This window comes from Choristoneura fumiferana, chromosome 10 (assembly GCF_025370935.1).
Source record: "Choristoneura fumiferana chromosome 10, NRCan_CFum_1, whole genome shotgun sequence".
Taxonomy (NCBI): Eukaryota; Metazoa; Arthropoda; class Insecta; order Lepidoptera; family Tortricidae; genus Choristoneura; species Choristoneura fumiferana.
In genome coordinates, this window is record NC_133481.1 from 15,076,457 (window position 1) to 15,104,451 (window position 27,995).

At 36.6% G+C, this 27,995-nt stretch overlaps 1 protein-coding gene across 1 annotated transcript in view; it reads right to left on the reverse strand.

Moving 5' to 3' along the window:
• The window catches only part of LOC141432174 (ATP-binding cassette subfamily G member 4-like), a 106,258-nt gene that overhangs the window by 17,660 nt on the left and 60,603 nt on the right, over nucleotides 1-27,995 (reverse strand). The window contains exons 3-5 of the mRNA XM_074093650.1: nucleotides 27,083-27,272; nucleotides 23,397-23,542; nucleotides 14,801-14,960 (exon numbers count right to left, since the gene is read on the reverse strand). Of these exons, the coding sequence (XP_073949751.1) occupies nucleotides 14,801-14,960; nucleotides 23,397-23,542; nucleotides 27,083-27,272 (496 nt within the window). The remainder of the gene's footprint in view (nucleotides 1-14,800; nucleotides 14,961-23,396; nucleotides 23,543-27,082; nucleotides 27,273-27,995) is intronic.

Here is a 27,995-nt window from a genome sequence, read left to right on the forward strand (position 1 = left end):
CAAAATAAGCAATATCGCTTAAGAGCGATCTCTTCCAGGCAACCTTTTTTTACAGAAAGAAGGAAGGACTAGTTTACAACAGGTGGTGCATCAAAAGTAGATCAGAAAATTAAAACGCAACAGAAATACATCTACGAATACATACTTTATACGTATACTTTACGGCTTGTAAATAAATAAATAAAATTAGTATTTGTTTATATGGTCTCACCTTGGAACATTCAGGTGTTGAATGTTTTCCTTTTATGTGGGTATTCTATATCTTTCTATATGCTAAATAGATGAAGGAATAAAGTAGCTAACCAAGCCACCTGTCGGTAAGTGACGAGAGCAAGAATGAGAGATTTTGATTAAGATAAAATTTGATTAAAGAATAATATACACGTTCGTACTAACTCTAGCGCTCAGAGCGAGTTCTCATCAATTTCTTACATGTGCCGTATCAAGCGTACCAGTCCAACGACGGGTTTAAGAAGAAATAAATGTCGTTGCAAAAATGAAATTAAACTTTAAAAAATGGTAGCCCCCAAGCATAAACTTTATCGGAACACTGTACTTTACAAAAGTTAATTTAATAAAGAAAACTTCCATTAAATAGGCGGTCTCCCATTCCAAGGCAGTCTAATTTCTTCCGATTAGTCCCGCTTATACGAAATAACAAAGTATGTTGGAAACTTTTTTGCACCAAATGCTGCCCGAGTATTTATCGCAGTTAGAAACAAGTCGGGCATAAACAAAAACCGCTGGACAAGGCTTCAAGGACTTTGGGAATTAATTGCATGGCTATAGGGTATGCTGTTGCGCGGGAATGTAAAAACTAGTGTCAGAAGGGTCGATGTCAAAATCATAAACTACATTTAAACAATTTAAACAATACCTTTGCCCCTGCGACCAAGCGTGCGCGGTTAGTTCATTGATGTGGACACAAAGTAACGACCGATATAATTTTACATTATGTTGGGAACCTTTGAATATTTTCTCGAAGGTCAGTCGGCAATAGATATGCTAAGGGGGAGTTCAACAATATCATGCATGATGTTATTTAGACTTGATGTTTCGTAATTATGATTGTTTTTTTATGTCTGTCGACGAAACATAGATGTCGCTAGTGCTGCTGCTTAAGTAGCATAGTAGGAATAAGCAACCTGAGATATGTATGCATAGGAAAAATTCGTGTCTAAATTCCTGTCCAGCAGTGGTGTAGGGTTTGCACGCAGCACAGATTGCTGAAGACCTGGGTTCGATTTACAGTGCTGGCCTCTTTTTCTGGTTTTTCTGTGCATCCATGTCTCAGTTTTTATTTTTGATGTTTCGTAACTATTACAGCATCCGGGACTATTCACGCTAACAAAACGAGTAATAGTAAAGATCACGAAAGTTTAAAACATTATCGACGAAGATGAATAATGTGTACTTATGTAATATTCGGAGTATATTATATTTGTGAATATAACGCACACGAAACACCTGTGATTTGTGTTTGTACTCAAACTAACGACTTTTTAGAAAAAAAACCTTCAAAAATGTTATAAAGGCGAAAGAGAGTTTGAAAGAAAGAAAGAGAGATTTATTTTGGCTCCATAAGTACCACCACCTTACAGTAATAAGACTAAAACTAGCACTTGCTTTGCTTGTTTGTTCCGCTTTCATGCCTTAACTACTGAATCAAGTCGTTTCCGAGGACGCACGATTGACGTAACAGTTAGTAAACATAAAATAAACCTAACTTAATCTATTCTAAGTTAAGAAAAACTCAGATTCAGCTGGAGAAAAATTATACCAATCAATCATTCGATCAAACATTACGTTAGGTCAAAAAATACTCGACGAAAAGAACGCCTTCCCTTAGCAATCGAAATTTTTTCTAAATATTCCAAATAGTTCGTACGGTATGCGACCGCAGAAGGATCTTAATTATCTTAATTATTCAGGATCTTGTTCATTTAGGTATGTTATTGTGTGCGTGTTTCTATTTGAATAAACAGAAGTGTTAATCGATCATTAAAGTACTATTAAAATCAAAGATAGAAATGGCCTCAACGCTTCAATAAATGCTATTTTCCTAAGGTAAATATTCACCGGTTCAATTTCTGTTAATTTAGCTATCTTGGCACAGTCTCAAAGGGCTAGCAGCTCAAAGATATTCCAATAACGGTAAATAAGCAAGGTATTGCTTCATTCGGCAGTCAATAACGACACCTAGATAGCTACTTTGAAATAAGTAAGATGTCATGTGTATAAGTAAAGTACCTACTCAACAAAAAGGTTAAAACCTGGTAATAAATGGAAAAGGAATCGGTTATTTGCGAATAACATCGTTAAATATATTTATCGTGAAGGCAAACAATATTAGAATAATATCTAGTTCAAAATATCTGGTCTTTCGAAGTACCAATTCGATTTGGAGCATAGATATAGGTATATAGAGAAATGGATAATAATAACAATAAATAAAATATACAGAGGGTTATTTTCTATCCTTAAATCATAGACTTCACAGAATATAGCTTAGGTATCTATTTGCTATAAAAAAAGTTTGTTTGTTTGTTTGTTTATACTCTTTATTGTACAAAAAGGAAAAACAAAAAGGTTACATAAATAAAAGTAAAGTGTTTAGTACAAAGGCGGACTTATCCCTGCAGGGATCTCTGCCAGTCAACCTTTGAGTGGTAGAGGAGCAATCAAAAAAACAAGGATCGACAAATAGAGCAAAACATTTCAATAAATATAAATGCATATGTAAACCTCAAATACCTAACTATATACAATAAATATATAACACATATATAAAACATTAATATGTCTATAACTAAATAAAGAATAAAATACATAAATACACACATTTACATACAATACAACCAAACTTATAACACCCCACTTTTTGCGTCGGGGGTTAAAAACAGTTACCGCAAAGAATCGGATGGATCCGTGTACCTAAACGGGCTCTTAGGTGCGAACCCGGGCTCGAATCTACGACCATCTGCTTGATATACCTACCATAATGTCAAATAACTAGGTACGGAGTCTTTAATAAATCAGTGATGATAAATGAACTAAAATAATTTCTTTGCTCACCCGCGACCTTATAATATGATAGCTAAGTTTATGCAAGATATGCGTGTTCAATGCAGAGGAACTGCATTGAACACGCATATCTTCCTATCTTGTGTGTTCTTACAAGAACACACACAAACCCATCTATCACCACCGCCACACTACACTGACGCGTTTCGAACCCAACCAGAGCTCCAGAGCAACACAACCGTACACCATGCTACCACCAGATGTAAGACTAACTGCATGAATATCTTGCATAAATTAGCTATCATAAGGTCGCGGGTGAGCAAAGAAATTATTTTAGTTCATTGATATGGACCTCCGCAAAGTAACGCCTGATTTAATCAATTACTTAAATGATGATGAATTATGAAGAAAACAAAAATTAAGATAACCGCGCGCCTCAATGATGTTTCAGGTGACCAGAGGGCTGGCAGCTATTTTGGGCAAAGGATTAACCTTGCGATACAACGTGGGAATGCTGCCAGCCTTCTGGGCACAATGAACAGCGACGGTGACCTAGGAGGGATTTTTTATTTATAGGTTAGGCTAAGGTCATATATTTTTTGTACATAGTAAATTTTTTAAATATTTAGTCATATTTTTAAATAATAAATCAATTAGAACAAACCTAAATTCACAATCCATTATTTGATAGTCTGGATGCATTGCTCAAACAGCAGGTTGGGTAAAATCAGCTGCAGAAATTAAGTACGCGTGTACAAGATCCCTACTAATATTATAAATGCGAAAGTAACTCTGTCTGTCTGTCTGTCTGTCTGTCTGTCTGTCTGTCTGTCTGTCTGTTACGCTTTCACGTCGAAACCGCTGAACCAATTTTGATGAAATTTGGTATAGAGATAGCTTAAGCACCAAGGATCAACATAGGATACTTTTTATTCCGGTAGACGGCGCCACCGCGCGATAACCTAGGTCCGCGCCGACGAAGTCGCGGGCATAAGCTAGTTTTAAATAAATATACAAGGTGTTAATTAAATAACTGATAACCAGAAAGTAGTTTGCTTTGAATCGAGAGTAGAATCTACACCATCAAAGAATTTCTGTCTTGCAAAGGGTAATCTTTATTATAATGAATATAGTATTTAATTTGCTTGTAATTGAATTATATAATTGTTTTTTTAAATAATGCATGTACTAGTTGTGTCATTATTATTCCTATCCACTATCTTATTGTAAACCCCGGCTCGCACCTCTCAGTTTTTCGAAATTCATGTGCGGAGTTACATTTGAAATTTACCACGAGCTTTGCGGTGAAGGAAAACATCGTGAGGAAACCTGCACAAACCTGCGAAGCAATTCAATGGTGTGTGTGAAGTTCCCAATCCGCACTGGGCCCGCATGGGAACTATGGCCCAAGCCCTCTCATTCTGAGGGGAGGCCTGTGCCCTGCAGTGGGACGTATATAGGCTGGGATGATGATGGGATGATGATCTTATTGTACACTATTTTCTGCAAATAAATGTCTTATGACTTATGATTACACTATGTTTTAAATCCAGATGTTACAAATGCAACATGCGCCAGTTAATGTTTTAGTGAGGTTGCATACTATTTAGATAATTTAATACTGGCCGTTTTGCTGTCAGTTGGATTTTCTTCGAAAAACGTCGGAGCGCAAATGACAATTACAAATTATGAGTGTAGAGTTAGAAATCATTTAGAATTACTGACTTAGCAAAACAAACAATTTTTGAAATAATGACGATACCTAATCAAAAATAAATGCAATCAAGTAACTAAAAATAAAAAAAATACTTTTGGGGTGTCTGAGGTTTTCAGTTATTTAATTAACACCTTGTATTACTAAAAACCTGAAAGTAGTTTGTTCAGAGAGGAGGATCCATTGCAGTATACCAACCATGAATAAAAGATTGCGATTTTATAAAATACATTTTTTTAAACTGCACAGATCATCAGTCTAAAAGTTTTCAAGATCCCGTGGGAATACCGATGATAAAGTAGTCTATGTTTATAGACCAGACCAGTTATCCACATACCAAACCCGTCCAGCTGTTTTAAGAAAGAAAGAAAGAAAGAAAATAATTTATTTATAACAGCAATGACACATAATAAGAAAAAATAACAATAGGAAATGTTGCCGCTATAAAAAGGTCCCGGCTCAGCGTATCGCTGGTTGAAAACCAGCACTGGTCTTCCGCCGGGCCACAGGAGAGTGCAATTACGGAAAGTCACACAAAACAAACACACACTTTCATATTTATAACAGTTCACCTATTAGTAGGATGAGCTTTAATCTCAAAATACAAACGAAAACAACATTAAAAAGTTTTTGGTAAAAATTTAATTTGTAATACAAGATTTTTTTGCTGACTGTACTTTTTTTTGTTGTCTGTACTTGTATAGTCATCCAAACTACATTTACGTACCAAATTTCAAGTCGATGCTATTAATCGTTGAAGAGTTCCGTCTTGTGGAGACGATCCTGGCTGGACTACCAAGATATCACTACCAGATAACTGTATTGTCACGCGATTTACGTAAGTGTACCAAATTTCAAGTCAATCCAACTACTGGAAGTTGGTCGAATTTAACTTGCAAGATTTGACTACAGACAGACAGACAGACAACGGGGCAGATTAAAATAAATAAAAGCTTGTAAAAAATATAAACAGTTCAGTCACGACGCACAAGTTTTATAAGATAGCCGCGTTAGTTTCGTTTTTTGCCATGAACGTTTGACCGAAAAATATAATTTTACACTTATTATATATAAATAAATAACTAACTAACTACCTTAACTAACTTATTATATTTAAATTTAGTCATCTTGACTTTGTCAGTATCTAACAAAAATCCTTGCCATAATAATTCGCATTGTACTTAGCAAAACGCGTGAATAATCGCGTTAAAGTTTGAGAAACCCCGTAACTAACCGCATAAGAGAATTAACCTGCGACTAAAAATTAAAATGGAGTTTAAATAAGATCTGTTGAGAAATTTTAACTTTAAGTACTTATACAGTTTAATCTCTTAATATAAATTTAATTTATATTTCGACGACAGCAAAGAGAAAACGGTTGTCCTGTCCACAGAATTAAAATTTTACAGGACAGCTGTGCTTTGGTAAAATTACTTGGTAAAATTATTAACATACTTTTTTGCTATCCATACTAATATTATAAATGCGAAAGTGTGTGTGTTTGTATGTTTGTCCGTCGCTCCGTTTCGACGTGATTTTTGGCATAGGTAGAGATAGTTTATGAGCCAGAGAGTGACATAGGCTACTTTTTATCCCGGAAAAAATGCACAGTTCCCGAGGGAACAGCGCGCGATAACCGAATACCACGCGGGCTAAGCCGCGGGCAAAAGCTAGTTAACATATAATTGTATACTTAACGAAATAATTTAGGTCTTTCACCACGTTTTATTAATACCCGACACCAAAAAACGCCAGCAAAAATAAAAAAAACGCCCGGAAAAAACGCCACCAAAAAAGATGGACTAACTTAAACAAATTCTACGCAGATGAAGTCGCGGGCAACAGTGCATAATTATTTTTTACTTTTTAGTTGTCTTTTTAGGGGCGTTTTTTTTCGGGCGTTTTTATTTTTATTTTTGCTGGCGTTTTTTTATGTCGGGGTTTTTAAATTTTTTATTAAAGTATTTTTATTTAATGTTTTTTAAACTGATATATTATTATTTTTTTAAAGTGTACTAGTATGTTGGATATCCTGGCTGCAGTATCAGCTCATCTTGTTGCCACCATTGCATTGTATGTAGAATCAAATATTGATCAAAAGGAATCAAACACGATATATCTGCTATGATTTTATCAAGAGTTTACCTTCTAGTGTTCTGGATATCCTGGCTGCAGCATCAGGCCGAGAATTCCATAATCTTGCATAGTTATATAGCATATATGGGTGTTTCAAATTTTAGGTCCCAAATATGTTTGGAAGTAAAGTAAATAATACCCGTTATGCGTCTAAGATTCCTACCGCAGCGAACAAAAGAGCTGATGATCCTGAAACGGCTGAACCGATTTTGATAAAACATGTCTAAGAACAATCGCTAGAAAACCTGCATTCAAATAAAAAAAACTGCATTCAAATCGGTCCACTCGTTTAAGAGCTACGGTGCCACAGACAGACACACATAGCAGTCAAACTTATAACACCCCTCTTTTTCCGTCGGGGGTTAAAAATCGGTGAAGCTAGATCTAATCTCTCAGAGACGCGTCTTTGGTACATGTGTAAGAAACTGACCTGAGTATCAACACAGATCAAGGACGATGCTAATGAATACCTATACTTACTCAATATTTTATTTTCACGGTTTTTCAGTTTGAAAATTTCAATGGTAATCAACACAGACCTTATATCGAGATAGACGAAAAGAGCGCTTCAAGAAGATAAGAAGAGATTTAGTGATGGGAAATCAAGACCGCACGGTACCGATTGAAAGGCGCGCCGCCGCGACTTGAGCGGCGGCATTTTCAAAGCGTATCGCGAATTTAGGTTGGACAAAACTTTGACCGTGGATCAAACTTTAAACACGCAAGGTAGGTAAACTCTCGATATAAGGTCTGTGGTAATGAATCTTAATATAACCGCAATGCACCAAATCCTGCTGAAATATAATAGCAATAAGTCATCAGTAGACTACAGTCTCACAGTATAGACAAGACTCCCGAGATAAACGTAGGGATGTAACGTATCTATCGTCATAAAAATATCGATGTTTTAATTTCAAAAGAAGTTAATCAAAAGTTAATACTATATACATTCTCAGATTTCTTTTCCCTTTTTTGAATGGTAATGAGAAGGTTAACCGTTTAGGTAACCAAAAAGTAACCTTAATCGGCAAATATTTAATTATTTGTTACAAACACGAATTACTAATCATATTACGTTAGCTAGGATTCTCGTGGCGATTTAGTAACATATCGGATTTCATCGCAACTGCCCGATCTAACGGTTCACGCGAAGACCTGGGTAAAAGATAGCAAATAAATAAATTGCTAACCTTGTTATTCAGGATTGAAAAGAAAACTTGATATTTATCATGTAGTTTACTTACATACACAGATATTCTTTTGTATAAGTTATCTCCATTTATCTATTTTATCTTTATTTATTTATCCGATAAGATAAAATAAATTGAAAACATCGATGAACCGCGTGCATCCCTAGATTAGCGTCGCATTCACTTGCATAATGCCGGGTATTTGCGCTCCCGACGTGCAAACAATCTCAGCAAGTGACTATTAACCTGCACAAAGACGCAGTTCTGTGTTTTACGCTGTTTACAGTGTGTGCAGGCCTTGATGGGACATCTACAACTAGGCTATTTTTTGGCTTTGCCCCCACTAAATACTACAAATCTCCGTTATTCCGAGGGTATTTTGTAAAAACCCCTCTCATTGCATCCTTATCATCATAATATTAACCGTAGGACGTCCACTCTGTTGGAAATAAGCCCCCCCTATAGACCGCCATTTGTTTTGGTTGGAAACGGCCTGCATCCACCGTGAACCTTCGGTCAGCCAGGTTATCCATCCATCTCATTGGTGGACGTCCTACGCTACGCTTGCCGATCCACGGACTCCATTCGAGAACTTTTCAGCCTCAACGGCCGTCTTTGCATCCCTACGGTACATAAAAAATATATAAAAAAAAATTTCAAGTGCATCTCCAGTGGTTTCAGCTCTTCTATTAGTAAAGACAGATTTAGTTGTTTTGACGAAGCTCGTGAAAGATTATGACCGTATACTTACACTCCGTGAAACACATGGCTAAATGTAACTAACTGTAATTTAAAATTGGAACTCAGGATTACTTGACCAATTCCGATCTCCATCGATACAATCCCATATTATCCCAACATTCCGGTAACCGATTAATTCGCATTGTGTTGTCAATTGGCACATGTATTTAATGCCATGTTGATTGCGGATTACACTAGCACTGTAATGTCACAGGAGTCCGAAGGTATTCCTCAGATGAGATAACAAGGCACTGTTTCTTGTTCTCAAAAGATCCATGAAAAGATCTTAATTATTAATCAACTATTATGTGTTATGTGTGAACTGTGATGTAATCGAAACATTGAATAGATAATAGTTATTTATGATAATAGAGTGAAAAGTAGAAAAGATTTTCAAAAACCACCAGTTATCCTTTGATTTTTCATATCACTCTAGGTTTTTTTTATTCCTAAGTGCTATCTTTGTGCAAGTGCATGTATGTACTACAGCCATGCTTTTCTGTTTTGTCTATGAAAATGAAAATATTATACTGTGAAATTTTAAGTGTCTACCTACATAAAACGTTTCAAAAGATTCGCTGTAGTTTGTGTAGTGTAGTAAGTGTAGATACTAATAAATGTGAGCACAGCCAACCACCCCTACCCATTAATAACCAAGCCTTTACCTCTATTATCTCTATTCACGTACGTAAAAACAATTGAACTGTGGTAGATTGGCATCGCAAAACAAAGTTGTCAGCAGCAGCCGACGTGTGCGCCGGGCGTGTAATGAACGGTAGGGTGTGCCAGAAACCTCGTGTACCTACCGTACATTAATGCCTTAACTGAATACTTGAAATGTTCACAGAATGTGTATTACTCTTATCATTCTGAGAAGAGGTTTATGCCCAGCAGGACGTATGTAGGCTAGAAATGATTTTTGTTTGGTTTGTTATTAAATCTTGCAAGTTGAATTTCACCCACGTCTACTTAGTGACCGGTCTGACTTCGAAATCTGACTCAGTCACAAGCACCACTATCTGACACAACAGAGCGTGCATGAATATCTGACACGACTCTACTTCTAGGGCCGGTAGGATGTGTCGGATGATTTTGCACACCCCACAATGCTGTGGCAGATATTTATGCAGCTGACTGTATGGGCATGTAGTTTATTTAATGAACTTAATTAAAAGATAGAATGTGTATTTTAAATATTTCTATACTCAAAATGTAGACGTTTATTCTGTAAGTAAGTCGCAAATTCAAAGGGCTCTTGTATATGTCACTTTTTATTATGCTATCAGCTGCTTTGGAAAGACCATCATTGAAAATACAAACTGAAATATAGATGCACAGAAAAACCAGAAAAATAAGACCATCACTGGGAATCGAACCCAGGTCCTCGGTATTCCGTACCGCGTGCTATACCGCTACACCACTGATGGTCAACGGTACAGACACGTATTTCCCCTATGCACTCATATCTCAGCTTGTTTGTTTCTTATTTAAGCCACTTAAGCAGTGACGCTAGCGACATCTATACCGTAGCCCTCATCGAGAAACTTTTTTCGGCACTTCATTGGAACTAACCGCTCACCCGGACAAGAGATAAAAAAGGGGTAAAAGTAAAAATTTGGAATTGAAATAAAAAATACAAAAAGATTCCAAAAAAACAATCTTAAGACCATCATTGCCAAGAAGAATGCACCGTAAGAAAATTACCTATTCAATCCATAGTGCGTTAGCCACAATTCCATTTGTTTTCATTAAAAATCATTTTCAAAAGGCCGACACCGTAAAATAAAACAGTACGATAGAATTTCGCGTGGGTTTAAAATAATTGTTCCACATCACGACCCCTCTCATTTGGGTCGTGTTTACGTTGATTGAAAAAAAAGCTTAATGCTCTGGTATTGGGATTTTATCGCCGCCGTGTCCGGAAATATCCGCAAAATTCCGGCAAAAACCGGAACAAGCCGGAATACACCGGAACCGTTGTTCGTATACCGTGTAGTAGCCGTGAATTAAATATGATGGCATGTTGGAATCGGCGTGGTTGCATGTTGAATTGTTTACCAAATGAATGTGTTTCGTAACGACTGTTGTAATATCGTGCAGTTTATTATTGAATTGGAAATGGAATGGAAATTTATCGATGTAACATTTCGTTACGTTTAAATTTATTACTTACCAGACCGTGGCTTCGCTCGCGTGGTTGTTTCGCAGATTAATTCAGATTCTAAGATTTTTCTTTATTTCTACGGCAATTTCCAAAAAATTTATATTAGTAGGTACGAAGAGCATCCGTGCAAAATTGCATATCTTTGTCTTGGCGATCGTAATTTCGGGATTAACACCCCAAACCCGTGGGAATATTGACACAAAATGTAGTCTGTGTGTACCAAGACCTCACAATAACATACCAAGTTTAGTCCAAATCCGTCCAGCTGTTTTAGTGTGAAAGAATAACAAACAAACTCACTAAAATTTTACTAGGATTATCTTGACAGTAGAATCATGTGTGGATATTTTTGAGCTCTTCGTCCGGTTATGGGTTATCTACTTCCGCTGCTCATCCGAAGTACTAATTTGCCGAATTTTCGCAATTAAATTTATTCTTTTTTTCTTTCCTATCTCGATAATACCACGGGATCGAGATAAAATCTCGAAATCTCATCCGTTGGGTGTATAGTCATGAAATTTTGTACTATTGTAAGCAACAGAGCAACGTCATAAAGATCACGACGTCACTTTTGGGAATTCGCTAAAATTTAGGAATTACTAAAATCCTGGAATTCTAATTCAACTGCTGGATAGATTTACACGTGCGAAGGCGCAGGTAAAAACTAGTGGTACATAATTAGGACCCGCCAGGGAGCGTAATTAATATCGCAACATGATGTAGTAAAACAATAATGCTAACATACAAACAATGCTAGAGATAAGCATTACTCGTATGTAAAACCCGCGTCGAATCAAGCGTTATCTAGCTCACACGTTCCTTCTGGGAGAGATGCGCCGTGGGCCAGCGTAAATTACAACGGCGTAAATTACAATAGGTTTAGGCAACATTTACGCCAGTAAATGGGAGAAACTCTAGCGGCTCGGGCCGCAAATCGACTAGGAATGGTCCTATTGCTTACCGAGGCCAGACTTTACAATGTATTCGGGAAGTCTTTAGCATAAGTTACTGGGTTTAAAAGGTGGGGAATAGGTCAGTTTTCTTCAAGTACATCGTTTTGGAAATAAGCTTTAAATTGTAAAGCTTTAGAATGTAGTAAGGAAACGCTGAAACGGTTAGTAGTTCGTATTTCTGTGGTTCACAGAGTCTATTTAGTATTTAGTGTATAGCAGAGGGTATTTGGTGTATAGCAAGTTTTTTAATCTGCGCAATATTTTAGCAAATATATATTTTTTTTGATTCAGATGTACCTTTGGGGTCGCACACTTTGAACATAACAAATGTATGAAAACACTAGCTTTTACCTGCGGCTTCGCCCGCGCACTGCTCCCTCAGGAACAGAAGATACGAAACTCGAAACTCGAAGTTCGTACCGTACCGTCCCTATCGCTCTCGTATTAAATAGTACAAGTGTCAGAGGGACCGCACGACACCAACTTCGAGTTTCGAGTTTCGTAGTAGCCCTGCTGTGCATTTTTCCGGGACAAAAAATACCTAGCCTATGTCACTCTCTGGCCCATAAACTAACTCTATGCTAAAAATCACGTCGAACCGTCGTGAAAGACGGACAAACATACAAACACAGAAACACACACACTTTCGCATTTATAATATTAGTATGAATTATTAAATCAAAATTACCGTGAGGCATAAAAGTACCGTGTACCTATCCTCACACACATCTCCCTTATTATATCAATTGATCGCCATCAAAGCCTTTTAAAACAGTGGCGTACAAAAATTAGATTCCTTATACACGGATAAGTAAATTATACTTGTCAATTTACGCACCCTCGGCAAGGGAAGTTGGCAAAAATAAAATACCCGACACATAGCCACGTGTATTACCGGACTCTCATTTAATCGAACTCAACCGAACTTATTACAGACAATATCCACATCACAATATTATTACGACTGGGATGTCAGCGGAGACACGGCCAAAATGAACAAAGTTCGGTGATGAGATTGTCACCCACATTGTCGCTCGTAGTAAAGTTTGAGACCTTTAGTGCTCTGCGATTTTGTCTCGGCTGATAAGAAGGACAATGGAGTCATATACGCTTTATTAGAATAGGCTTCCTTGGGCCTTAGAACTTGTTAACGTGCTCAATGCTCCGTGGAATGGCAGGGGTGTGGGTTTTTTAAGGCTTAGCTGTGAATGGGGTGTTGAATAATATTTATAATACTGATGTCGGTGTATAGGAACCGACAATATTAAATGCTTGAAATAAAAAGGTGGCAAAATTATGGTGTGGAACTATGGTGAAACATAAATTATTACAATATAAACCGTCAACTTTAAAACAAAACCAATTGATGTGTAAAATGACAAAAAATCCATCCTTACTAATATTATAAATACGAAAGTATGTATGTATTGTATGTCTGTTATCTCTTTACGCTTAAACCGCTGTACCGATTTAAACTACATTTCAATAGAATCTGACAATTTTCTAGACATTTAAGACACCCTAAAGTGGGCACACTTAATGTATGTCCCTGTTGATGTGATTAGATGAATGATGATTTAGATGGATTTTGGTACGGAGCTAGTTTTAAATTCTGGGAAGGACACAGAATAGTTATTATACCGGAAAAATTATAGTTCCCATGGCATAGCGGCAAACAAATTCTTGACAGACGAAATCGTGGGTAACACTAGTTGCTAATAAGAGTCGAATTAGGCAGTTCTTCAAAACGGATTAACAGATAATAAAAAATGGAACTTATTTATATATTTTTCTATTATTTCAGGTACTTAAAAAACTAGGCTGTATTTTTCTCAGAAGGATCCCGACGGTAATGAATTCTGGTCGCCAGATAAAATTTACTTCGGCCACTATAACTTATTCCGACCCATTTCTTTGAGTCATCAACCCATTTATGCGTCTGCTAGCCTGGAAATTTTCAGATATCTTCTCCTCGAGGGCAATAATTCTCCTTGATTATGATGAATTCTAAATTCTTATAGGTATTAATAAACAGTTTTCCACTTTGACGCGAAGTGTTTTTGAATTTTAGATTCTTATAGGCAATAAACAGCTCCGTGAAGTGTTTTTGTATAAAATCGATAGTTGATTCGAGTAATATTTATTATACCCAATTTTAAAGCTTTGTACTTTATAACTACTCATAACTTGTCCCTAATATGTATTAATTATTATCTAGACTAGATTAGCGAGACTAGCGGTATGTCATGTACCTACAGTCGAAGAAACGTAACTGAATCACGTATCAGGGTGGAACCTTGTGCTAATAATGTCATGTTGACATCATATACATTTGCCAATGAAGTCATAGCGAAACTGATCACGAAAAGGTTCCATCCCTGGTACATGATTCAATCTCTTCGACTGTACATTTAAAATTACCAAACAATTGTCTGCCTCTACCGGTATTGGATTTCAGGACCTTTGACTTCACGACTGGACAGCGATATATGGCACATGTCTTACTTAGTAATAGTTGGGAGTCTCTCGATAGAACAGCACGCTCTTCGCTTACAAAACTAGTCATTAAAATTGGGGTGGCTATCATCATCATCATCATATCAACCGTAGGACGTCCACTGTTGGACATAGGCCTCCACAAATACCTCCAGTAGCATCGGTTGGAAGCGGCCTGCATCCACCGTGAACCCGCGGCTTTAACCAGGTCATCCGTCCATCTCGTTGGTGAACGTCCTACGCTGCACTTTTCGGTCACAACGGCCATCTTTTCTCCGTGCTATATGGCCTGCCTGTTGCCACTTCAACGAGTTTATTCGCTTGGCTATGTTGCATCTATACTCCTGGGAAACTTCTCATTGTCTTACCCTAGTGAACGAACCTGATAGCAGCACATGCCGCGAGCGATCACATACACCCGATCGAACAGGGCAAACAGCGAGGCAGAAGGCTGGTGCACGGTGCAGACAATGGTCCTTCCTTGCCGGGACAGCAAGCGGAGAAGCACTACAAGATGGCGAATCGAAACTACGTCCAAGCCACTGAAACAACAATAAATAAAAGTTGTTAAGATAATTTTTTCGTTGTCCTAGGTGGGATTTAAAGCCACGTCTGAAAGAAAGACAGAACGAACAATTTAGAAAAGTTGAAAAATTGCAAAGAAGCTAGCCGACTTCACAGTAGATCGAAAAGCTGGCAGTTTCCTCCGACAAAGAATTGAAAAAAAAAAAAATGCAGAAACAGTGTAACATAAAATACAAATAAAATTAGCTTAAATAATAAGAGAAAATGCTGCCAGTCTCTTGTAAAACATATCTAATGGGATGTCTTTTCATAACATGTCTTAGTGGTGGTTTTTTGTACATATCTTTAGGACAATTGTTTATTAATAGTTATAGTTATTTTCTGGTTGTTGTACATTAATAAAAATTAATTACCTTGCACGTATTGTTGGGACTTGAAGTTAATTAATACTTATTAGCACGTTATAAAGAAGAGTACAACAATACCAATACCAACCAACACCAATACCAATGAATGGATTTTTTTAATAAATCATATCCGGAATTTTACAACTAACAAGTGTGACTGTAGAAAAACAATATAACCTCACTTTGTTCCACTAAAATTTTACGGAATTGCTCTGGGACGCGTTAACACTCGCATTGTTTGATTTTTTAGCGACAGCTTGTGAATTTTTCACATTGTACAGCCAGCAGCGTATTCATTTTCGCATAACCATTCAGTGAATTTTTTGGTATACTTAGTGTAGAAAAAGAGATAGTAGAAGTAGAAGTATTTTTTCGATGAAATTGTGAACATAAAACGTATCGTATCTATCATTCGTAATGTTAAGGAGTTTGCCAGAAACCATGGCCCCTGTTTATGGCGCAAGTTTAAAAAATCGATCAATTATCATATTAAATAAATAAATATAAATATAAATATCACGGGATAATTCACACTAATTGACCTAGTCCCAAGGTAAGCTTAGCAAAGCTTGTGTTATGGGTACTAAGCAACGGATAAATATAATTATATAGATAGATACATACTTAAATACATATTAAACACCCAAGACCCGAGAACAAACATTCGTATTTTTCATACAAATATCTGCCCCAACAGGGAATCGAACCCGGGACCTCAAGCTTTGTAGTCAGGTTCTCTAACCACTAGGCCATCTGGTCGTCCAAATGAGTGATATCAATTATAAATACGAACTTTTCCAAAAAAATACGATGGAAAACTATTACGCTCTACATCTCTCTCTCTCTCTCTCTCTCTCTCATGGGATTTCTCTGTCCACGTAACCACTTACAAGGCATGTCTTAATGCAGTTCGCTTACTTTACTCAATTCAATATTGGACTTTAGTGACAAAAGCTCCATTCATATGAAGTGCCCCGAGTGACCAACAGCTTACCTGATAACATCCGCCTAGAAACTGATAAAAATAAATTTAAAAAGATCCTTAAAAAGTATTTAGTAGAAACTCTTCCATAATACATAGTTGTAACAATAATTATAATAGTTTATGTAAGAATAAATTATACATTACATTATTTTATATTTTTATAGAGACTGTATCCTGCAGACAAACTGTGTAAAAAATAATGTCAAATAAATACTTTTTCATTCATTCATAAAAAAGGTAGGTGAGGTTAGTAAAATGTGTAAAGCTATTTCAACTACAGGCTAATGGTCCCGCTAAGTGCGGCAGGTGTGCTCGGTGTATAACATAATCTTAAGTGTTTGTTTATCCTGTCTAGCTTCTCGTGCACTTTGAGTAAGGAAAACGTCCGAGTGTTCGACACGCTGATGCCCAAAAGATGACACCTTGCTGTCACCTGTATTGCTAATGGCATAAAAATGAAAGATGGCAACTATTGGGACAGTGACGAGCACTCGTACGTTTACCTTATTCGATTTTACTGTATAACCTCATTCATAGAAATTTAGCAAAACTTGAACTACCGTGCCCCCAGATGTAATTCAGACGGATAAAAACAAACAAATGTTTAGTTAACGGGAGGGACGGAGATTAAATTAGAAAAAAAAAATTGCAAACTACTTATCTATAATTTGAAAAATGGTCCGTAACGTCTAGGTAAGTATGGAGCTATCTGAATGCGAGTTTGATTAACACTTCTCCAGTTTTTTTACACACGAAATACTATGAATGAAAATGGTATTGGTCATTCCATTAAACATCGTAAAAATAACTGTACCTCTCTGTTCTATTATAATAGAACAGAGTGATGGAAAAACCAAAGACAAGCTATTTATTTTGTATTTCTTCTTTATGCCTCATTTTTCTTAAGGGTCTCAGCACACTCAACTGATCCTTAAATGTAGATTATTTTAACTAATAACCCATTTTTGTTCGCCAAAGAACGGTAATTTAATCGGTCTTTATCTACTTTATAATAAAAGGGAAACACAACCCATATAAAACGACGATAAAAATGGGACTTTTTTTCAATGCGTTGAATAAAGTTGTATTATTTAGATTCAATGCAACTCAAACTCAAACTCAAAGTCTTTATTGCGCTAAATGTTGTGATAAGATCTTAAAAAGAATGAACGTTCAACATTTACCCTGTTAGGGCACAGCAATATTATATACAAATAATTAGTAAATTCTCTCTTAAAATTAAAATTAAGAATACAACTTAAGAACTTTAGAACTTAAGTTTGCTGTGGGAAATCCTGAAATATTACGGAATAATTTTGTGGTGATATCTTTTATGATATGTATGTAGGTAGAAGATACGTAGGTACCTCCTCATATTTTACACTCATATGAAAACATTTCTACAAAGTCATAAAAACAAAATCATCACACAATTGCGGAACATGAACACAACTAAACAAATATATATTTTTTAATCTCTCTGCTTTTCGAGGCCAAAGAAATAATTCGATTGTAGACTCGCCTTTAGTTTGAACGATACTGCGGTAAACATCGATATATCGGTATATGGAGCCCACAACGATAAAATCGAATGTACCTCGCAGTGTAATCGAATGATCGGGAATTCAACGCCCAGGCTATTGTGTGAATACTAAATCAATCGCGCTTTAGTGATTTCATAAATGTTGGGATGAAAAATTTCGTTTGGATACCAAACGTTGGGGAATTTAAATTGATTCTATTTCATTCGATTGCTTGTTTAAGAATTTCTGTTGCATAGTACTTAATACACAAGTGTTTGAAATAAAATGCAACTGGGACGATTTTATGTGGGTTTGAAAATACGACGAAACGGTTGGAGAAAAGGTAGGGAGTGCCCCCCCTTTATTTTTTCGTCTTGGTGGAGGCACTACCATGCCTCTAGATAATCTTCATTGATGTTAATGGACACATAAGTACCTACATTTCAATCAATAAATAAGATAGTAGATTAAAAAAAGAAACATAGGTAAGGGCAAATAATTACCCTTTGTCCATATAAGGATTCATCATCATCAACAGCCCCCCCCCCTTGGAACGCCACAATGAAACCACTCGCTAATTGCATCCATCTGTTGCTCGCAATTCTCGTGATGTCATCAGTCCACCTAGTGGGAAGCGTGGGAGTACAAATCCACGTAACTAACATTAGATAATTCCGCGTATCCTGATAAAGCCAATTTCAAATGTTAACACCAAATTCTATGAAATAATGGTTTTACATCCCCTGTAAATATACGCAGTGGCAATGAGGGTAGCCAGCTCAAGTAATTTGACCTGCATGCGAACCCGGAACCTCAAGCTTCATTGTCAGGTTCTCTAACCGCTTAGGTATCCGGTCGTTCTTAGATATGCGGTATTGTATCACGCACTACATCCGTATTTGACCGATTGTACATGCTACCGAAAGATGTACCAAACACTGTAGAGAAGTACTCGATCAAGCTGCTATTTTCCACATCGACGGAGACTTTCACTGATTCTAACCAGCCCCTAATCTGACGTTCGCCGTTGATCGATCCGGCCAATTTGTCAGGCACGAACGCCGGCTCACAATTTACTTCCACGAATCCATTTTACTCGCAACTTGTCATGATTTATCGGCGATCGCGATATTCACTTCAGTGTTCTAATTAGTGATAATGATGGCTTCGAAATGTCCTATAGTCGTTATACGGCAACTTTGGGACTCCTGATGCGATGACAGCCTTGCAAAAAGTCAAAGTCAAAGTCAAAATATCTTTATTCAATTTAGGCTATAACAAGCACTTATGAATGTAAAAAAAAACTACCACCGGTTCGGAAAAACTTCTGTTGAGTTGAGTTGAGTTTCTAACGAGGTATATTTTTTTAAACAGATTTACAATGTTATTAAATGATATCTGTACATCACAAGTATTTAACACAACTTTATTTTTGACACAGTTGGTTCGATTTGAAGGGATCGCCAATGCGGATCGGAATTATTTCCAAATATCCCTGTCCATGATATAATCATTAACTTTATAATACGCCTTAGATATTAATGTCTTCTTGACAATAGATCTGAAATTTGTATCCGTTTCATTTGTAATATTTTTTGGAATTTTATTATAAAAAAATATGCAACTTCCCAGAAACGACTTTTTGGTTTTAGCCAGTCTGTAAGATGGAACTTTAAGCTTCCCTGTGTTTCTAGTAGCCTTTGACTTATCGACGTTAGTGGGAAAATCACATATGTTCTTCCTAACACACATGATTATTTCAAAAACATAAAGCGACGGCAGGGTTTGATACCTGTTTTCTTAAAAAAAGATCTTAAAAAACACAACTCGTGTACAAAAAACTGTACACTCGCCTTTTTCGGTGCAAGTTGGAAGAACCGCAACCTTGGAATGTTTCAATAGGTGTGAGTTTCCTTTAGGTATAGAATTAGTAGGAACGCAGGATTCGACCCTAGAGGAAAGTGCTTTGTACTTAGTCCTAGTAGTAGGACGCAGATATAATACATAAAGTTTTAAGTTAGGTAGGATGAGCGGAGCAGTGCTGGAAAAGCATACAATAAAATAAGCTCTTTCAGCTGGTTAACAAAGTTTTCTTAACTAAAAGAATCTGTTTAAATGTTAACAAAAGTGTTCAGAACTTTTTAAACTGAGTTTTAAGTCAGGCATTATGAAAGAGGTTTTAACGCCAAAAACTTGCTCTACTAGATGTTCGCTTACAGAAAAAAATCCTAACGTGAAAAGAAACCATTTTTCAGACGAGTTTTCTTGATCAAAAAGTTTAATTCTGTACTCACGAAAATACTGTGATAAGAGTAGCCTCACAGAGAGTATCTGTGTCGTCTCGAGTGTATTAATTTTAGCAATGAATGAAACTGAGTTTAGCCTCTCAAAACTGTCACGTTGTATGTGGCAAAGCGCAATTGCAATGGGAGATTCACAATATCGATTTGAGCGAACAAGGGAATTATGCAGCATGCACTAGAAATAATATTCATTTTAATAAATTTATTCCTTTTTAGCAAGCGTATTTTACTGTCAATATTTCTGTACATGATAACGATTTTTCACAATGAAATCAATCAATAGGTACCTAAAAACGTTGGTTTGGTTTATTCTTAGTTGTATCTCGATGGAAAACTTCTGTTTCCAGTTGTCTGTTCTTATAAAACAAAGTACGAAATAAAAAAAACTGAAATATATACAAGACTCTGCTACGAGTATCATGGGAATAAAAGGATGCACAGATCATGTTGAATTTCGTAACCGATCACCTCCTTCTGTTCTTTCCAACTTTCCACGCTTTTTAAAACAAAAGAAGAGTACTTACATAAAATCTTGTGTACTTTTCAGCTCGCAGATATAGCCATTTTTTAGAATATAATAAATTATAATAGTTTATTAAACTACAAGTTACATGATTACAAAAATGATCAGCGCTATCCCGTAAGTACCAAACTAGGCTGAGCCCGTATCTTGGCACTCACTAAGTCAGGTTACAGCCGAGAATTCATCTCGATATTTGTGTTCTTGACAGTATTTTTCGTTTTCTTTGAACCAGATCGGTCTAAGTACAGCTAAGTAACCAGCCACTTGACTTAAACTTGTAAATCTATTACAGTGCCGAGGGTCAAACGTTCCTTGAAACTCGAAGGGCATTGGCGGCCCTTTCAGAGACTTTTAGCCCAAGTTAAAACGGCAAGTAACTTAAGGGACTGTGTAATTGTTTTAATCTTTTCTAGTTGTGGACTATTTAGTTTGCTTTTATGGAAGTCACAATGTGATTTTCTGCTAGTCAATAATTGTCAATCCAATAAAAATTAAACACGCAAACACACAAACATCACGCCTATATTCCCAAATGGGGCAGGCAGAGCACACGAAACGTTACCGCTTCAGAGCCACTTTTAGCAATTTTAGGTTTTAAGTTTGATAAAAAACGGTACAATAGGAACGGAGCAGTAGTTAGTATGATGTCAATGTAAAATAATCACTGTACTGTAGTAGACTATAGCCTTGAAAAAAAATTTTTTTAATGTACTTACTTACTAGCGATTTGTTATTTGTCCAAAAAAATTTACAGCATTACAAAATTAAGAAACATGAAAAAAAAATAGGTAACACTTATACTAAATGAAAGGAAACTAAAATATAACTAAACATAAAAATTACTAGGTATCCATTCGATTGTAAATTTTTTTTTTTATAGTTGATTTACGTCACAGTTCACTATTTCTTTACTAAATCTATGGGAATAGCGTTTTGTCAGTTCATGAAAAAAAAAACATTTGATTGGTGATTTTAAATACCCATATTTTATAATAAATTAATCTATTAAGAATTAATATAGTTTCAATAACTTTTTAAAATGTAATAACTTTCAAAAGTCTTTACCCACCAGCGTTTCCACCTCATTAAGTCATTAGGTATAAAAGCACGAAAACTCCACGCCACATCGGTTTCACAATCATAAAAGATACTTAGAAAAACATCCCCTATTTCTCTTACAACATACGAAATAATTAAGCCAACACACAATTTTGTCCTTTATGAAATTAACTTGGACTTCTGCTCGGCGGTGTGGAAAGCTTGCCACTATTTTGTAACCACTGAACCGTATAGATAAAATGTTTCGTACAATAAGACACTTGAGAAATTCTATCAAAGCACTGAAAAAGACTGTGGAATTTGTTAAATTTTAGGTATTCTCAAGTTTGTTTTCGAAGAAGTTGTTCTGGCCATTCACAAAAACCACTTGAATAGCTTTGTATTTTATAATGAAGACTGCTAAGAAATAGGATTCGCTTTCATCGTGTATTTTTCCGGACAAGTACAATTTATTATATACTGGCTGTTGCCCGCGACTCCGTTTCTATCAATCATCATCATCATAATTTGCGTTTGTTATCACTAGTGATGGATTTTTTTCAGGCTTACGTGAAACTTACTTTGAAGTAGCCCTATCGGTTTATATCAGTTAAAAGTCAACGTTTCCTATTTTTTCATTTCATCGAATATTCACTACCTCGAATGAGTAAAATAAGTATTTTTCAATCACTGATTTTTAATTTCTGGAAATATTATTTAACTAGCTTTTGCCCGCGGCTTTGCCACGTAGAATTCGATTATCGCGCGCAGTTCCATGGGGAACTGTGCATTTTTTCGGGATAAAAATTAGCCTATGTCACTCTCTGGGTCATAAACTATCTCTATGGCAAAAAATCACGTCGATCCGTCGCTCCGTTTCGACGTGAAAGACGGACAAACATACACACAAACACGCACACTTTCGCATTTATAATATAAGTATAAGGATAAGGATAGATAGCTTATTTGGCAGAACTTCATTTCATATTTTATTATTTCATACTTTTTTGAATGAAATTTATTTATTTATTTATATTTGTAGCGATTTATTTTTGTTGGGGTCGCAGTTCCAACCTAACTTAACCTACTTTTCTGGTAGCGATTTATTTTCGTTGGGGTCGCAGTTGTAACTTAACTTAACCTACTTTCCTGGTAGCAATTTATTTTTGTTGGGGTCGCAGTTCTAATCTAACCTAATTTCCTGGTAGCGATTTATTTTTTATGGAGTCGCAGTTCTATCTAACCTAACCTACTTTTTGGTAGCGATTTATTTTTGGTGGAGTCGCAGTTCTAACCTAACCTAACCTACTTTTCTGGTAGCGATTTTTTTTGAGGTCGTAAGTAGTTCCGACCTAACCTATTTTCTGGTGTTTTATTACGTCGAAGATTATTCTGTCTCATAAATATTTGATAAAATACATTTGATAAAATGTATTTTAAGCAAATAATAATCCTTGTACTGTTGTTCTAATAATTTAATAATTGTTTTAATATGTAGTGAATATTCGATGAAGTGAAATTACTCCAAGAGTTTTCGATGAAATGAAATTCGATAAATAGTTTGTCGACATTTCAAGGGGCACCCAGCCCTATGCCTTTAATAATCAAAATTGGACTATGTTAAGCTATGCGTTACTTCAGATCTTCCTAATTTCAGTTAGATTATATACTCACGTGGTTGGTTCATCCAGGAATATAATAGGTGGGTTATTAACCAACTCCAGCGCGACGGAGAGACGTTTTGACTGCCCTCCGGACAAGTGCTCGGACCTAGTGTCCCGGTGGTCCCATAAGCCAAGGGTTCGGAGGATCTCTTCTATCTGAAATGAAGATTTTTACAATAGAATGAGACAAGTTTACAGATGAAGTAAATAATCCGTTGCCCATCGTGAAAGGAGAAAATCGGAACAGATGACTACTTCCGAATACTGCCGACGAGTATAAATAAAATAGTGGCATGTGTTGGTATTAAATAAATAGAGTAGTATAGCTTTCCATTAATAAAATATTTTTTAAAACCAGCCCTGAAGTTGAATTCACGTATTTCTGTCCCGCGGGAATTTTGCATTTTCCCGGAGAAAAAGTAGCCTATGTTTATCAAGGATAGTTTTCTATTGGTGAACGAATTATTAGAATCGGCTCAGTAGTTTCAGGGATTACCCCCCTACAAACAAAGAAAAAACAAAGTTTAGATATTTCCCAAAGAAATATCAATCCTTCCTTAGTACACCTCTATGATACTTTAGATACCTACATGTTATGCCAAATTTCGAGTCTTTAGCACTTAAATTATTTCGTCGAAATTTCCAAAAGTTTTTTGGGGATGTTAGGCCAATCTAGCTAGGTTACATCTCTGGGAAAACGCGTTTTACACAGACATTTTAATTTTTATGTGTGGCGCCATCTTTACACCAAAGACTTGACTATCTTAAAAAACAACGAGCGTTATTGGCTCCTTCGACCAAGTACTTAGATAAATGCCCACAATCTCCCTCCCTATTATCCATAGAACCCACGCGAACTACAAATAATTCATTTGTATCGTACTTTTTGGTCTCCAATAAAAAGGGCCCCGGACAAAAACTAATCCGGACTAAAAGGATCTTATCCGGCTGCGGCCCACAAATCCGAAACGGGTGCAAACCCGGTTATCTATAGAAAAAGGCAAGTACAGATAAATGGAGTCCACTTAAAGAAAATCGTTGGGAGCATGACCCCGATGCGATGACATAACGGCGGTTTGCCTTGGCCCTGCAACGTGGGAATACAAGACCGACCGGCGCACGTGCATTGCTGCTATATTCACGAATAATTTATAATCATAAAGTAATTTAAACTATCGCGATCATCCATACTAATATTATAAATGCGAAAGTGTGTATGTGTTTGTGTTTTCACGTCGAAACGGAGCGACGGATCGACGTGACTTTTGGCAGAGAGATAGTTTATGGGTCAGAGAGTGACATAGGCTACTTTTTATCCCGGAAAACTGCACAGTTCCCGAGGGAACAGCGCGCGGTAACCGAATACCACGCGGGCGAAGCTGCGGGCAAAAGCTAATTATTCATAATTATTATCGCCGGGGACTTAATCACTACTATATCTACTCGTGACCGCAGCCGCTGGGTTGTGGTCGAAACGGAGAAGGTAATTTCAGCAGTTATTCCACGGTTGATTTGTACTTTATAAAGTAGTTAGCTAAGATTTAGGAGGCTGTGACCTAGATACTACAGACATATGTGTTTCCTCTTTTTCCTTTTAAGGGTTCCGTACCTTCAGGTGATAATTAGACACCTGAAATTTACACATTATGTGTACCCTCATACAATTTTTAATTTCATTAAAAATGTTTAAATGTTTTCCTGACACCGTCTCACCAGTTTTTACTTTTTGTTAATATGCAGTATATTTACCCGTATTATGATTCCGAGTTTGAGGTTTGTATATTTAACGGTTATAGAAATAAAACAAAAAAGGGGTAAGTACCGTATTACGAGTAGGTACCTGGAGTTAGTTCGATTTTTTTGAGATGTGCGGAACCCTCGGGACGCGGATCCGACTTGGAAGATTTTTTTACTAACACCAACTCGACTAAATATTTTACCATTCATTTGCCTTCTCCAGTCTTATTGGACCACTGGCAATGATTATAGCACCACCAACATAATTTAACCGGCGGTCAAAGTTGGAACTAAAGTTAACGCGTACTTACTCCCGAGCTTCCGTTAGACACTAGCGCCGCTGTTATTGTGTTACATAAGTTTGCAACAAAGGTTGATTTAGCCTTGGTTTTGATAAAACGAAGGTACTTTATAGTTAATTGATTTGAAATGTTATATTCATGAACTCTAATAAGCAAGGACTCGTTTATTAAACATTGGTTAGTGTGTGAGCAGTTTAGATCTCGTAAAATGGATGAAACATGATATTTTTTAACTTTTTATTTTTGTTTTTTAACTCCTATGTTTTTTTTTCGGGGCTAGCGGCAGCCGTAGAGCGCCAGGACCAGTGCTGGTTATGTAAGATGGTTATGTAAAGGGCCTACGCTAGCTTGACAACACACCATAGAATTGCTTCACAGCTTTCCTCACGATATTTTGCAGAGCTCATGGTAGGTAATGTATCAAAATTAAATTTAATTCGAATCCACGAACATCTGCTTGTTCATCATCATCATCCCAGCCTATTTACGTCCCACTGCTGGGCACAGGCCTCCTCTCAGAACAAGAGTGCTTGGGCAATAGTTCCCACGCGGGCCCAGTGCGAATTGGGAACTTCACACGGACCATTGAATTGCTTCGCAGGTTTGTGCAGGTTTCCTCACGATGTTTTCCTTCACCACAAAGCTCGTGGTAAATTTCAAATGTAATTCCGCACATAAATTTCGAAAAACTCAGAGGTGCAAGCGGGTTTAAACCCACGACCCTCTGCTTGAGAGGCGATGGGTCAAACCACTAGGCCACCACGGCTTCACTAGGCCACCACGCATCTGCTTGTTGCTTTTGATCAAAACACTAGGATGGGTTTTTGGGCTAAAAAACAGGAATTATTTTGTCGAGATATCTATCAAGAATGATATTATATATACTAGATGATCGTCGTTATGTATATGAAAATAAATGTTTTTTTTTAATTAATCTTTTACTACGTGACTTTATCGCTGTTTTAACAGTCTAAACGTGAAAACGATCGAAACGTCGAGGTAATTAAAACACGTTTATATGGGCCATAAAGACTCGTAGCACTTCATAAATGCTGGTGAAAATCGCGAAAATCCTAGATTTTAATATTCGAATTGCTGCACACTGGACTAAACAGGGTCGGTTCGTTTTTTAGGCGAAGGGATGTTAAGGCAGCCAACCAGAAAAAATGCCGGCATAAGAGGTATTCTTAACCCTCTGGTACCGTACCATATTGTCCAACGCACGCAATTACAACCGGTTACGTAGGTACGTCAAAAGGAAAAAAACTGAACCCTTATATACGATCACTTTGTTATCCGTTTGTCCGTCGCATCGAGTATAAATTAATATCAAATATTCAAGTCTGCTAACCCTTCAAGCAGTGAAAAAATCAAACTTTTAATTGAATTTTTGCTATACAAATTGACGTAACTGTTTTGACTTAGGGTACTTTCGGTTGCTCTTGAAACTTGAAATTTGGTACGAAGGTAGCTCTTATAACGATTAATAAGCAACGTCTGAAAATCTTATTTTTTATGCCTGTCTATCTATATCAGTAACCATCTAAAGTGGCCCCACCCTACATACATTTTGCTTAGGAGAGGGGCTCTGCTAATACCGGATCGTACAAATTTGTACGGAACTAGAATTGGGTGAATTTTAACCGGGTTAACTCACAATTAACTCCTTTTCCGCCTTGTCCAGCTCTTTCCCCAGTTTCAAATCGGCTGCTATTCTCATGGACTCGACCAAAGTCAGTCTCGGTTGCAGCATATCATCCTGCATAATATAACTGCTTAGTTTTTTAAACACGTGCATGTCACGCGCATGCCCGTTGACTGTGACGCGCCCGCTTACGTTGTTGGATCTGAAAAAAAAAACAAACAAAGTTTTAAGGAGCTCTGTGACGGAAACTGTTAGATTTTATTTTAATAATTTGAAATTAGAGCTTAGTCATGACACGTATGCCAGGATTCGAGTACTGCCTTTTCGCAACGTAACGTTTGGCAACCTGTTTCATTTCGCAACTTTTCATGTCGCAAACTCTAAAACTGTAAACATTTCAGGATTTATTTCAGGGCCATCTTTGAGTTAGGTTAGGTTAGTTTTATAAAAATCCTGAAATATTTACATTTTAAGAAATATTAAGCAGTTCGGAAATGAAAAGTTGCGAAATGAAACAGGTTGCCAAACGTTATTCGCCGAAACATTAGTAAACCGCCAGGATTATTTGCCGTTGTTTTCTATTTAAATTACCTATTTGTTTTATTTTATCCTTTATATTTACGTAAATTGTACTAAAATTATAATAATGTTTCAGTATAGTTAAATATTTTTCAAGCCAAAGTTTTTATTTTGAATTGAAGAAAACTTTAGACGTTACACGCAACAAGAAGGCGCATTGGTTTTATTTAGAGGGTTGCAACTAAGTTAGCCTACATATGTTACGACTCTGCTTACGAGCAAATGCGATGAAAAATAATTACATGTCAGCAAGATGTCAGTAACCGGCGTCAGTAGACAGTAGTTGATTTTTTTTTAAATAAAAAGTAAAACCGACTCCAAAAAAAAAATGGAACCGACTACAAAA